The sequence below is a fragment of the Taudactylus pleione genome, unplaced genomic scaffold (genome assembly GCF_031769625.1).
Source record: "Taudactylus pleione unplaced genomic scaffold, aTauple2 ptg000682l, whole genome shotgun sequence".
In the NCBI taxonomy this organism is placed as follows: domain Eukaryota; kingdom Metazoa; phylum Chordata; class Amphibia; order Anura; family Myobatrachidae; genus Taudactylus; species Taudactylus pleione.
The window spans coordinates 2,400,291-2,415,050 of NW_028285084.1; the positions used below are offsets into that span (position 1 = coordinate 2,400,291).

Genomic DNA, 14,760 nt, shown 5'->3' on the forward strand with positions numbered 1-14,760 from the left:
TAGTTGTGTGCACCAGGACACTTTCTCCCCATATTCATCAACGTTCTAGTGGCAGCTGCAGCCATGGAATTTACTACCAGAGGAGGAACAGAATTAGCACACAGAGGACCTCATTCAGAGGTGGTCGGAGGATGCAAGCGGTCGCTCAGAAACTGGGCGGCCGCTTGCATCCTGACCGCCCGCCGCTGTTTCAGTCGTTAGGCTGTGGGTTTACTCCCACAGCTCTAACGACCGCTCGGGTGATGGTCGCGATGGTCAGAGACCATCGCGGCTTTCGACGAGACCCTAGGGTAGGGTCTCACTTGTCGTAAGCCATGGAGAGCTTCTGGCTCTGACAAGTGATGTCAGTGGGGCCTCCCCCAAACGGTAGGCGTTCCGGTAGGCCTCCGTTTGGGCTGCCACCCCCCCGGCCCGCCTTCCAAACGGGGCGAGCTGTCAATCAACATCGACAGCTCGCCCCCTTTGGAAAGAGACCCGCTACGACCGGTACTGTCGGTCGTAGCGGGTCTCACGCATGCGCACGAGGGAGCCGGCTCCCTCGTGCGCATGCGCACTGGCCAAACATCGAGGCGGCCGTGCGGCCGTAGACCGTACGGCCGCCTCTGAATAAGGTCCAGAATACCTTAATCTGACATTGTCTTCCACAGGAGAAGCCATATGAAGGGGTGGGGGGTGGTAGCAAATGTTAAATTCAGACTTATCTTGGGTCAGGGATGAAAATCACTCATAGACCATTATAAAACACATTTAGAAACTGTTTTATAAATAACCAAATTATCTAATCTTATCTTGATTGTGTTTTATCTATATATGCAGATTGGGAGGTATACCAGTGGGAGTGGTTGCAGTAGAAACAAGGACCGTGGAGCTAAGCATACCTGCTGATCCTGCTAACCTGGACTCTGAGGCTAAGGTTGGTGGTTTGATCAGATTTTGATTTAAACTTTTGTACAAGTGCTGTATTACTTAAAATATTCTTATATTGTTACAATTTAGTATGTAGTTTTTATTGTTTAGTTTCAACATTATTCTCTTACAGTTGTCATATTTATGTATGATGTTTACTATTGATGAAATCCGTTTTTAAAAAATATATTTAAATATTTAACTAAACAAATATAAAATAGGTGTCCATAAGCTCCCCATTGTTTTATTACCCCCACCCATGTGTGTCTATATATGTCTGTATAATAACCATCCCCCCCCCTCCACAAAGGGTCAATACATTTTTTTCCTCACCCATCCCCATTTTATCAAAATATTATCTCCCCCATGTCATTGCCCCTACCTCACACCTAATGCAGTAATGCAGAGCGTAGCGGAGCATGTTTCAGAAAGGACAGATGATCAGTCCCCCCTGCTGCACCTTTGCACATGCAGAGATCAGCATAATTATGCTCGGGGGACTGTATCCCCCCCCCCCCCTTGAACTTATAATTTGGCGCATACACCCCATGGTGGTATTCTGGGGTGCTATTTCTCGAGTGACCATGGCAAGAGGAGGAAATCTGTTCTCCATAAACGGGGGATGCAGTGGAACGGCACAGTCATAAAAGTCCAGCTGGCTGCTGTCGCATCCCATGCAACCATGCAAGATAAGTGGTTAAGCCAAATTCTAAACAATGATAAAGTAGCAGTACTAATACAGACCATACATGTCACAACATTAACTAAACTTTACATTATGCAGCTGATTCACCCAAACCATGCTCTTTTTGTTAACAACCACTCCCCTTTCCATGATACAAATTAGGATGTAGAAATAAGATTGTTGCAGGTATGACTGTCCCCTAATTAATCATTCATATTATAGTAAATTATGATTAGCGGCAGAGCCTTGCGTACCCTTTGGAAAGAGTCCTATGGCGTGTCTTCCATTCATTTATATCCTGATCTAGGCACGTATTCACTGAGGATATCAAGAGTAAATTGTGTTATTTTTTTTTATTTATTTTTTTTTGTGACGAATGTTGTGGGTTTTTTTTTGTAAATTTAACATTTTATTTTTATTTATTAAAAATGCCTACCTTTTGTGAGTGACGATGTTGTATTCTGCAGATAATACAACAAGCAGGACAGGTGTGGTTTCCAGATTCTGCCTTCAAAACTGCACAAGCCATCAAAGACTTCAACAGGGAAGGGCTCCCAATTATGGTGTTTGCTAACTGGAGAGGTTTTTCTGGTGGAATGAAAGGTAATTGTGCTGAAGCACATCGTACACTATGCTACACTTTGATATAAGGATGCTCACTTACAGACCATGGAATAAGATTCAATTAAATTTAAGGACGAAGGCATTCTGAATGTAACTAATTTGAATCTGTAACTAAAATCATTTAGCTATTGGATATGATTTTACTTGGGGGAAGAACAAATCTAAGTAAAAGAAAGTCCCTGTTTGCAAGGAAAGTAGCCTGCCCGTATTTAATAACTCTGTAATTAACTATTATTTCCAAATGCCTGCCTGGCACAGAGCTCTTCGTTGTCAGGACAGCCATTTGAAACCAGATGCTTCTATAATACTTGGACCTCATGGCTGCATCGCAGTTAGCTGCATGCCTGAATGACCACAAATGCAGAATTGATTCCAATGTGACCATGCAGTATATGTATTCCATGTGCCCTGTGTGAAGAAGCTATCCTAGAAAGAGTAACTGTGATTAACTACTTTCATAAGGACGAATACCAGTGTTTACTACTGTCATGTCAACCTGACCAATTTCATCTGGGACTTATTTGTCTGATCCTGATTCTAGCATTGACTTTCTTACAACATTTACAAGGGCTCAGTCATTCATGCATATAAAACAAACCATTTACCAAGTTATTAAGTGCACCTAGGTTAGTGTGAACTAAATCTGAAAGCTGGCTCATTGGTCCTAGATAAAATGGATAAGGTTGTTGTCTATATAAACGCTATATGTTATAAGCATGCACTGGACTGTACGATGATCTAATTGTTTTCTGAGAGCTGTCAATATTATGCTGTCTATATGTAGAGGAGAACTTTTCATATTACTTTTTATATTACTGTAAATTTGTCTACAATAACTTTTAGATAGGTAGAAAAAGAGTTTGCTGTAGTTTTGAGTTACACCGCTGTTAGACAATGTACATATGCAACGCAAGTCACTGACTTGAATTTTAAGACACAGTATGGTATCATCCATTAAATTTGGTTGCAAAAGTAATTCATGGTTTCTTGTGTTAACAGAGATGTAATAAGAACCAGGAGAAATTATTATCCTCTCTGTATAATGAAATTTGAAGAGCATGAATTAAAGTTGCCTTACAGCAAACCTAAATTGTTAGCATTAAAGTTATGTCAGTGGGAGGACCAATCAGAAGCTGCAGCCTTCATGACTGAGGTTTGTTGTTGATCCTTGTGCTCACCCCCTTTGGCAGTATCACACAGTCCCTGTTTAAGGTCAGGAGTGCAAGTTGAACCATGGTGTTCCGAGAAAAAATGGCTGCAAAGAGCAGAATCTGTGTCTGCAAGGAATAACAACCTAGTAAGGTGAATTTTTCACCCTTCCTTAGAGTGCTGCTATAAGTTTACATTGTAAAGCCTTAACCAAGGGGACAGTTGTGAGATTTCTGTGCGTTATTCCAAACTATACTGTCTGTTTGGTGTAGGTTAATGTTTGAAAAAAAATAAAATAAAATTTTCCCTGGTGCACTGCAGCATTTCTAGGCCGCTTTTAAATGGTTCAGTATGTTAGACTTGTAGCACTACATAGTCATGGCTACCAGATGCCCTGGCACTTCAGGAAAAACAAGTGGCAGTATGCCCTTGCATCCATGGAATTCTGTAGTTTGCCAAGGAGAAATGAAGTTTGAAAAAAAATCACAGATTTAAATACATAAATACAATTTATTTATTTTTTTATTAGCAATAAAAACTTCCGTAAGCAACTCTATTTATCCAGTTTATTGTTCACCTAAATCTGAGCATCCGGGTGGGGTGGAGGGGCAGGGTGTCCACCTCGATCCATGTAGCCATCCACGGCTTGGCAAAATTAAAAACCATTTGCAGCATCATCTTGCTCCTTACAGATCCCAGATGCGAATGAGTAAAGCTGGGTACACACTAGACGATATATATGGGGCGATTTGTCATTTTGAGGCGAATTGGAACGAAAAATCGTCCACATGGTCCTGTGCGCATGCACTATTGTACATTCCTGTGCATCGTTCATCGGATCTTCAGATCTGCCTGGAATCTGAAGATCTAGCGGTCGACACCATGCTTCTAGATGAGGCAGGGGAACCATATATCGGGCGGTAGTACACCAGATCATGCCTTGTGTGCAGGCCACCCGATATATTGTGCCGTCGCATCAGCCATCACTGGGTACACACATCGTCTAGTGTGTACCCAGCTTAAGAAGTGACAAAGCACATTAATTTTTACAGTGGGGTTTTCCCACAGTCTGAGCTACACCACTAGTGTAAGAGAAACTATATTGTAACACGTTATTAGCGTATCCTATGCAAATTATTAGCGTATCTTGTGCATTTTATGTACTTAAAAAAAAATGTAAACTATACATTTTATGCATTATGCACAGTCGCATGCTTTTTAAGTCACTGGTGGACCTGTTAATCCTAATTTAAGTATTAAGAAACAGTTTGCAGTTTTTTTGTTTGACACAGAGAAGTATCAGCATCTATTCCATGTTTTTCCCTATCGGAAAAACTAATCAGGACATTTCTGAACAGTCCTCGATTTGAGCTGTCTCAATAAATGTATTCACACTAGCCAGTTCTGCATGAAATCAGTAAAGTCCTTTCAACTTTCTATAGAGAAAGGAGACTTTCTTACCTCCCTATTACAGGTTGCTTAATTTCACAATCTAGCACAGCTTATCAACATCAATTCTTCGTTTTTTTTTGTACTAGGAGGACATAACTTCCAGTTACTTGTCTCTCATTCGGCCTTTCTGGATTTCCAAAAACTTTCACCAAAATACTGATGGTTTTCATGGCCACTTTATGCTTCTATAAATTACATATTTGTGACAGGACAGTTGAAGCATGTCACTAAATTAAGCTTGTCAGGATTCGGCCTGGGATCGACCTTTACTCGCCGCTGAACTGGCGTTCTTGGGCTCTGAGGCATTCAGACGCCAGGTGTCGTGATGAGTTATGGCTGACTAATCTCCCTGGGGTCTGCTAGGGCTTCCGTGTGTGTGTCCTGGTTCCTGGGGTGCCGGGCATGGCTGCAGCCATGTTGGTCTGTATAACCTGACTAGTCTCTCCCAATGGTAGGCGTGTGGGCACTCAGCTGATCCTCTGATCCAATGACCAGCTACCCACGGGTATTTAAGTCTGACTCCAGGAACAGGAAACTGCTGTTTAACTTTGCTGTTCCAGTGATGATTATGTTCTATGGTGTTTTTCACAAAGTATCTACAGTGTGTTGTTTCAGTCCTCACGCTTACCACCAGTGTTACTTGTATTAGCTATCATGCTAATTCCCAGCATGTTATTTCAGCTATCACAGAACTCCAGTGTTTCTTGTAAATCCCTGTGTTGTCTTTTAGTGTGCTGCTCAGCTCTCTATCTGCCTCCTTGTGTTCCTGCGGTGTCAGCTTTCATGCTAATTATCAGTTAGCTCTCAGCTGGATCTCTAGTAATTCGCTTTACTTGCCTGTATCCACATTTCACTATGCAAGTCAGCACCTGGATCTCCTGTGCTCAAGTATTCAGTTTATTTGCCGATCTCCTGTGCTCAAGTATTCAGTTCATACCCTGATCTCCTGTGCTCAAGTATTCAGTTCATACCCTGATCTCTGTGCTCAAGTATTCAGTTCATGCTGATCTCCTGTGTTCAAGTATTCATTATGATATAGTTCTGGTCTTCCTGCCACTCCCAGGACCTGCTCACTTGGTGCAGCGAAACCCGTATCCCAGCTGGAGGGTCACTGGTGAAGACCACCAAGTGAGTTAGACTCCACGCCTCTGGGCAGGTCTAGACAAACCTGGGTTTGGCTGCAGTAGGGAGACCTATCACTGTTACTCACCTGCTTGTTCCCTAGCCACCCTAACCCCCTGGCTTTTTCCCACATGGTTCCTGACAAAGCTTAGTTGATGGTGTTGATGCTACAGGAACATTGTTTAGTCATTACATACAGTATTCAGTGACTTCTCAATAGTTGTAGTCTTGGGAGTATGATAGAGTACTGTCATTATCAGAGGAAAGACTTATCAAAATGCAAAATCAAGGATATCAACTGCAGTCTCCATAATTAATCTTGATATAGGGCAGTCTTCGTCTGCCGGGAATGTTCTCCACTATTGCCATTGTCCCATTAGCAAGCTGGCATATGCAGAATTTTCAACTGGATCTACTTATTCAGTTCAACTACTCTAGATCAGGCTTGCCTACCCTCCTGATTTGGCCGGGAGCCTCCCGATTTTCGGGTGCTGCTCCCGGCCCCCTGGAAAGGCAGGCAAGCCTCCCGACATTCCCCAACCCTCCCAACCTCCCCCCAGAATACACTGGAAATCCCCACAGCGGGGGGCCGGTGACATGGTGAATCGCGTCATCGTGGCCCCGCCCCCTGCTTCACAGTGCCGAAAACGGCATTGTGAAGAGGGTACGGGGCCACAAAGACGTGATCATGTGGCCCCACCCCTGACTCTGCCCCCAACGTGTCACAGATATTCGGACACGCCCCTCGCTGTTAGCCAACAATCAGCTCCCTCTGTCAGCAAGTATGCTCTAGATCACTTCATCAGCCCTATGCAGGTCACTTGGAAATCTCTTGGCTGGTGGCAAGTTCCTAGGTTAAACGATTCAGAACAAGAATGGATTGTGCTCATCATAGCTTCCAGCTTTGATTGGTAACCTTGGCTTCTTGCAGAAGTGTTGCAAGGCATATGGCTTCTGAGTGAAAGGCGGCTGAGCACAAACATTCTGGAGATGAGGGTAGTGCATGCCTTTTAGCACTTTCAACCTGTATTAAGTCCCAAACATCTCATGATCATCTAAAAAAAAAAAAAACAGACTAGTTGCTTTCTTTTGCAGGCAAAGTTGCTAAAAAACAGGACCATAAAGTTGCCAATTATGTCCTGGGTTGAAGACAATTCGACATTTTCTTTCTGCCTTTCACACGCTAGTCAAAAATCAACAATATAGCCAATTATCTCAGTCAATATCAAATTCCTCCAGAAGAATGTGTCTTGCATGTAAAATTTTCAGTTACCAGTCCAGAAGTTTAAACATCCTCAAATTGACACTAATGCTGCACATCCACTACCCGACCCAGGGAAGACGGTATGATTATGACATCGTAATCGTACCGTCGTTCCCCATACCCTGCAGTGCCTACACTGAACGATCAGTCGTTCAGTGTAGGCACCTTCCATTATCGGCAGATTGACCAGCATGTTCGGGCGATGATTGATGTCGGAAACTACTAGCGGGTATGCGCATCGCTGGTCGTTTACGACATTTGCATGCACGATTTGTGCCCTGATAAATGAGCGATTTGGAGTTAGGTAATAAACACATGACTGATTGTTTGGGGATAATACATTGCAGTGTACACAGTGATCGCGCTGAGCAAAAAAATGTGTGGGTCCCCTCACTCTACAAAATGTGGGTCCTTCTCCACTGAGTTCCATCACAAATTATAGGGGTTGAAGGCAGGAAGCAGTTGGGATAGTGCTGGGGGTAGGTAGCAGTTGGCGTAGAGGGGGATAAGGACAAGCAGCAGTTGGGGTAGAGCTGGGGGTAAAGGCAGGGAGAAGTTGGGTTAGAGCTGGAGCTAGAGGGGAGTAAGGGCAGACAGAGCTGGGGGTAGGGAGGGGTAAGTGCAGACAGCTGTTTCGACAGTGCTGGTGTGCAAGGAGGGGGCTAGGGGCAGGCAGTGCTAAAGGTAGGGAGGGGGCAATGGCAGCTGGCGCAGTACCTAGGGACACGGGGGTTAGGGAAAGGCAGAACTGGGGGTAAGGAGGAGGAAATGGTAGATAACAGCTGTTGCACTACTGGGGGGCAAGGACAGGGTTAGGAGCAGGCAGTGCTGGGTGTAGGAAGGGGGCAAGGGTAGATAGCAGCTAGGGCAGTACTGAGGGGGCTAGGAGGTGGGTTAGGGGCAGTGCTGGGGTCAGGATAGCAACTGGGGGACCCCTGGGGGTAGAGAGGGGGCAAGTGTAAATAGTGGCTGGGGTAGTATAGGAGACAGGGAGGAGGCAAGGATTGATTATAACAGCTAGGACAGTACTGGGGGCAAGAAAGAGGTTAGTGGCAGGCAGTACTGGGGACAAAGAAGAGTGATGGGCAATAAGCAGCCCCCCAGATGTTGCAGAACTACACATCCCAGCGTGCCCTGCAACAGTTTTACTATTTGGACATGATAAAACTGTTGCAAGGCATGCTGGGATTTGTAGTTCAACAACGGATGGATGGCTGCTTATTGCCCACCCCTGGTAGGTGCAGGTAGTACTGGGGGTAGGGAGGGGGTAAGGGTAACTAAAGCTATGGCATTACTGGGGGGCAAGGAGGGGGTTAGGGGCAGGCAATACTGAGGGCAGTCCTGGAGGTAGGGAGGGGGTCAGGATAGCAGCTGAGGAGGTAGGGAAGGGGGTAAGGGTAGACAGCACTTGGTGTAGTGGCTACTTCCTTTCTTTTGATGGGAGCCCCGGCCGGATCACTGTTGTAGCTCCCGTGCCGTGTCCACCTCCCCACCTCCTGCGTGCAGGGAGCTCAGCTGGCTGAAGGAGCGAAGGCATGTTCTGCATATGCCGTTAGTCTATTGCAGCCTATGCGCTGCCTTTGCAGGGTTTTTTTTCAGTAGAGGGATCAGAAGGATCCCTCTCATGTGACATTGGCTGGCGCATGCACCGATATCTGTGTGTGCATACATAGTAGAGCAGGTTAGAGGGGTAAAGGAGGAAGTAATGCAATCACATTATGGTTACTGAAGTGGACTGAAGGACCTCTGATGTCACAACCATGTGATCCACAATGGCAAGGTTCAGTAGATGGGACCCAAAGTGTAGCCACGCAGGCTCACTTTACTCATCACACTTGGGGCACGGTGGCAGTTACTATTCCCGAGATATGTCCACGTGGATAGTAAAACTGTTAGCCCACCATCCTTACTCCTCCCTCTGCAGTCGTGTGTCACATGGTTGTGACATCAGAGGTCCTTCAGCCAACTTGGATCTAGCATAAACCGAAAACAAAAATACTGAAAAATAATGTTCTTTAAAGGAGGGCGAAGGCCTCTCTAAGGAAATAAGATGCATCAATCTCCTGTCCCCTCCCAATTCAGCATTGCATCAGCTGACATCTCACACACAGCAGGTAGAATCTTGCTAGAGGCCGGCGGAGCCCCCAAATGCTGTGTGTTCTAGGCTGCAGCCTTACTAGCCTATATCTTGAACAGTCACAAGTATTTTTTGAGCTTGTTTTTTGTATGTTGCACAATTTATTTTTTGTCATTCCAGTTTCTTAAAAAGGATTTATTTGCATTCATGTTTACTTTGGAATAACACCTACATTGAAAATCAAGCAACTGAATTATTGCAAAAATTTCAGTAATTGACAATATCCTATTGGCTGAAAGCTGTTTTATATTTGTAAAAATCAGTAGAGGGAGAAGATTTGTCCAAATGATTAGTAATGTGAAGGGAAGGGAAGTTATAAAGAAACATTTCTAAGGCATGGCATTGGGCTTTTTTAAAAAAAAAAACATTGTTAGCAAATATGTGATTACACCTTTATAGGAGCTTTTGACAATTTGACATTACAAATAGATGTTTTTGCATTTTGTAAACCAAACTTACCAACCTTTTACTTGACTCCCTGGGAAGATGACCAGGAGGAGGTATGTGGAGTATGGCACCATTAATGGCATCATCATGGCCAAGACCCCACTTACAGTGCCAAAATGAATTGATTCATCACAAATCATGTCATTGAACTTCTGATAAGCAGCCGGTGTAAGGAGACTGGTCTGCTCTCTAAGTAATCTTGGAGAGGTCCCCAATTTTAGGAGTCTCCCGGACATTCCTGGAATGTAGGGAACTTTGTTGGAAACTTTTTATGACTTAAGTGCCCATTTTATGATAAATTCTAATCATTAATGTTAGAAATAATGTATTGGTGTGGTAGTAAACGACCGGTTCCAGTAGAAGAAAAACACCAGTAAAGGTATTTAACCATGCTTGGGACATCACATGTATATCATAACACTGTGTCAGGTCAATTGATCTTTCAGCCATTCACATTCTGTTGCATTCATATTTATTTATTTTTTATTTTTCAATCAAACTACAGACATACAGTTGTTTCTGTAATGGTCAGAACCTGGAGTCCAAGGCACATATATTGGGGTTTTCTGTTTGAAAGAGAAAACAAATTAAAGGTTTGAGAAAAATATTCCCATTAGTTTTCGGGACATGGTTCTCCTGCCATTATCCTGTGTATAGAAGCATGTGTAAGTGTGTCTTGTCAGTCTTGGAAGCCCTTTGGCTGTTTCTGGTTTCAGTGCTGGAAGGGTATTATGCAGGAAGGCAAAATAAACAATTACACCACCTCTCAGAGCACACAAACACACCACGAGCAGCCAATTGCACTGTTGGTAAAATTACTCCAAAATTGTGTGTAATGAGTAGGAAAAGATTAAAGAAAGCTCTGACTATGCTGAAAATTGACATTAGTGGAGAGAAAAAAAAAACCTCTTTACTACTCGTCCTGGGAGGTCTAATTCAGGCAGGAACAAGAAAACATATCAAGATTGTGTTCAGAGTTTCTTCAATGACTTGTCTCTGGCCAGAAGGCTATTACATATAATGTAAAATTAAATTATAAAAATCAAGTGAATTTTTAGATGAAAGAACCATTTGGAAGCAGTTTATTTAGACAAAGTGCCAATGACCCACAACAGTAAGACATCAAGCGTGAAATTTACTACAAATTAGCAGTGGGGCCCCAGACTCTGCATGACTTGTCTGAAAGGATGTAAATTCATGTGAAATTAACCCACTTGCTGCTGTTTAAAAGCCTGTTGTTTAATAATACTGCAAATCTCATAATAATCAGTTTATTGAAATATTACTGATGCAGTTGCAAACAATATATGTAATATAACAGATAATATTTCTCGCAATCACAGGGATTTTTGGAAATGTATTATAATATATATGGGGGAATTCAATTGTTTTTTTGGGTGTCTTAAGTAATGGGTGTACATTTTTGCCCCGATTAGACGCCCATTAGCCGTGGCCTCCTGAGGTGTGAGAAAAAATGTGTGCAAACTCCGTGCTTTGTGCGCCCAAACATTAGGCACCCAAAACAGGACTTTAGAAGCCTAAACCAGGAGTTTAGTCGGTTTTAGACACTTTGCGCAGCTAAACCCGGTGTTTCTGGGGGCGTTAAACACTAATGGGCATCTATCGGAGAAACAATTGAATTGCTCTAATAGACTCCCATTAGTTAAGACGCACAAAAAAACTATTTAATCCCCCCCATCCCCTCCTGGTAGGCTTGTAGACAGGGAATTGGATGGAACACTTAAGGTATAGACATGCAATGGAGCCAAATACCTGAAATCTTTGTTCGTAATAATATGTTCTACTCACAGTGCAGGCAAAATTTTGTATTGTTCAGCACTGTATGAATAACATTTTATCATCGGATACAAATATTGGGTAACTCATGGCAGGTCGTCGTCTCTCTGTTCCATAGTATAGTGTAGAAAGAGAAAAAGAAAACACCTGATTACTACTGAGTACAGCACAAGCTAAAATCCCCGTTATGCTATACAAATTGGACTGCAATATGCAGGACATGGGCCATCGAAATGTTCTTGAGATCTCTAATGCAACTTTTTAATGAAATATAAATTCTAAAGAACTATAAAGTTCAGGATCGTACAAGTGTATATTGTAGTATATTATAATGGTCATGCCATTAGATTGCTAAAATCCACAAATCAGAACTGTCCTGAGAAAGTAGGGACTACAGGTTGAGTCTCCCATATCCAAATACTCAGAAATACGGAATATTCCGAAATACAGATTTTTTTTAGCATGACTGAGATAGTGAAATCTTTGCTTTCTGATGGTCCATAGTACACAAACTTTGTTTGAGCCACAAAATTATTTAAAATATTGTATAAAATGACCTTCAGGTGTTTTCACGCACCTGAAGCCAGTAAAGCTGCATACAAGGACGCAGCAACTGGCTTTAGCACACCCAGAAAATGGAGCTGACACCCCTGTTTTCTGGGACATTAACTTAAGCCAACCCTCCACTTTGCTGCCAAAAGCCAGCAGCATCTGTGCAATGTGAGTGAACTCGCAAAAGGAGATCTGCACATACCCAGTAAAGATCCTGCACATGCGCAGATCTCCAAACATCAGAGTTTTACATAAACCATCGGGTTTGCGTACAACTCTGAATCACCGCCATGGTTAGTAACTGTGACATTAGTCCTTTTGTGAACATATCAGCATTATTATTTTCACTTCCTACAAAAGTATCACTAATATCTTAACTTTCCACTAGCTCACAGATGAAGTAGTGTCTAATCGCAATGTTCTTGGACTATCTGTCGTGCTTGGTGCTGTAGGAAAGGTCCAATTGCACCTTTGTTTTCACATTCCATTCACAGTGATAGTCTCATCTTGATCTAAAAGAGCCAATTCACAATGTCTCTGTTAAGAATAGTGGTTCCTTTGTCACTTCTGTAAGTGCCATGTATTCTACCTCAGTGGTGGACAGGGCAACTGTTTATACAAATGGATATCCCACATAGGAACAACGGTCCTCCTCATCTGATCCCCGGTTGGCATCACAGAAAGATGTCAATGAGGAATTTCCAGATTTCAAAAATTCTAGCTTTAAGGAAGATGAAACTTTCAAATATCTGAAGATTCTTTTAACTGCTGTCTAATGTTTCTTCCCTGGGTTAATAGCAATTTGGGTCACCCAGATCACAGCATGTTTAATGTCTGGACAAGTTGCCACACTGGCATACTTTAAACATCCTAAAGTGCTTTTATATGGTACATTTCTCAAGTGCTCTACTTCTGCCTCACTTGTGAGTGACATGGCTTTGGTTAGTTTACTGTTCTTGTCAATATGAATACACAGATGACATTCTATACTTCTTAATTATTTTTTTTTAACGTATGTCTTCTGATCATTAGTGATTGTTCCTGTCTCTAAGCTTTGTGAAATCCTTAGGCCTAGCAGGTGTTGTGCAGGTCCTAGATCTTTCAGCTTTTAAACAGCTGCTTGACACTTGCTCTGTGCTTGTCACGGCGCAGCCAAATCCAGGTCTCTCTTACCTGGTCCGGCGACGCTGGAGTCCTGGCTGGCGTGGGACAATGGGCGGGAGATCCCCGGCACCCGCTCTCAGCTGTTCCTCTCCTTCCCCAGCAGCTGTGTGCAGGCGGCCGCTGCTTCATTAGGAGTGCGCGCTCCTCTCTGCTAGGGATTTAAAGTGACAGGCACTCAAAATAGGAAGCGCTGATTGGAGCTAGTTTTGAACTCTGACCTATATATGGAAGTTCCTGGGATCACTCCAGTACCAGAGTATAGGCTCCATTACCAGACTGCAGCGTTCCTGTGCATATCCTGATAATTGGTTCTGACCTTGGCGTGTTCGTAACTCTGATTCTGCCTGACCCCTGGTTCTACGTTGATATCTGGTTCTGACCTTGGCTATTCCCTGTGACCCATTTACGTCTGCTCCCTGGTACCATCTTGTCTGTTTGGTTCTAACCCGGCTAGTCGACTACGCTCAAGTCTCCTGCATACCGACCAAGTTGCCAGCACCTGTATAGGGAAACCTAACCTGAGGGCCGCGACCTGTGTGTCGAACGCAGCCAAGTCCATACCTTCTTGCGAGTGTCCCTTGTGAAAACTGCCGGCACACTAGACTCCACACCTCAGGATTAGGTCTAGCCAATTCCATGATTACAGGTAGCATCCACAATCCATCCGAGAGTTTGTGACAGAATACTCTGGCCCGAAACATGGATGCTGCTGGTAACCCATCGCCCTGAGACTTACTCGAGAACCTACTTACTAGAGTCAAGAAGCAAGAACAAGATCAAGCTGAGATTATGCAGTGTCTGCAGACCTTAATGCAACAAGTCAGAACCGTTCAGCCGGGACCGGCACAATCAGTTCCACCTCCTACAGTGACTGTGCAGGCTGCAAGTGCTTCTGCACCATTACGCATTCCGAATCCCATGAAGTATGATGGGGACCCAAAGAACTGTCGAGGGTTCCTGAAAGAGTGCTCAGTTCAATTTGAGGTTCAAGCAGCAAATTTCCTGTCAGAAAGGACGAAAGTGGCTTACGTGATCTCGCTGCTGTCCGGTCAGGCTTTGGCTTGGGCTTCTCCATTATGGGAGAGAAATGATCCTCTGGTTAACAATAGCGCAGAGTTCCTGAAGGTTTTCCGGAGGGTCTTCGATGAGCCCGGTCAAGTAACCTCTGCGGGATCGGCTATTCTACAGCTGAGACAAGGCAATCAATCTGCAGGACAGTATGCTGTGCAGTTCCAAACCCTTGCTTCAGTATTGGGATGGATCAACGAAGCTTTAGTTGCCGCATTAATGCGGGGTTTGTCCGATTAGATCAAAGATGTACTCGCATCCAGGGAACTGCCAACTTCTTTTGATGACTTGATCTCCATGTGTTTCCGGGTTGATCTTCGCCACAGGGAGAGAACAAGAGAAAAGGAACAGTCTCATGGTTTACCTTTAAGCTCGCTCCACGTTTCACGGCAC

General features: G+C 43.7%; 1 protein-coding gene across 2 annotated transcripts in view; it reads left to right on the plus strand.

Annotated features, from left to right (window-relative positions):
• The window catches only part of ACACA (acetyl-CoA carboxylase alpha), a 532,248-nt gene that overhangs the window by 436,338 nt on the left and 81,150 nt on the right, over positions 1-14,760 (plus strand). For both annotated transcript variants that reach the window (XM_088455952.1, XM_088455953.1), the window contains exons 48-49: positions 817-913; positions 2,059-2,194. In XM_088455952.1, coding sequence (XP_088312078.1) covers positions 817-913; positions 2,059-2,194 — 233 coding nt within the window. The remainder of the gene's footprint in view (positions 1-816; positions 914-2,058; positions 2,195-14,760) is intronic.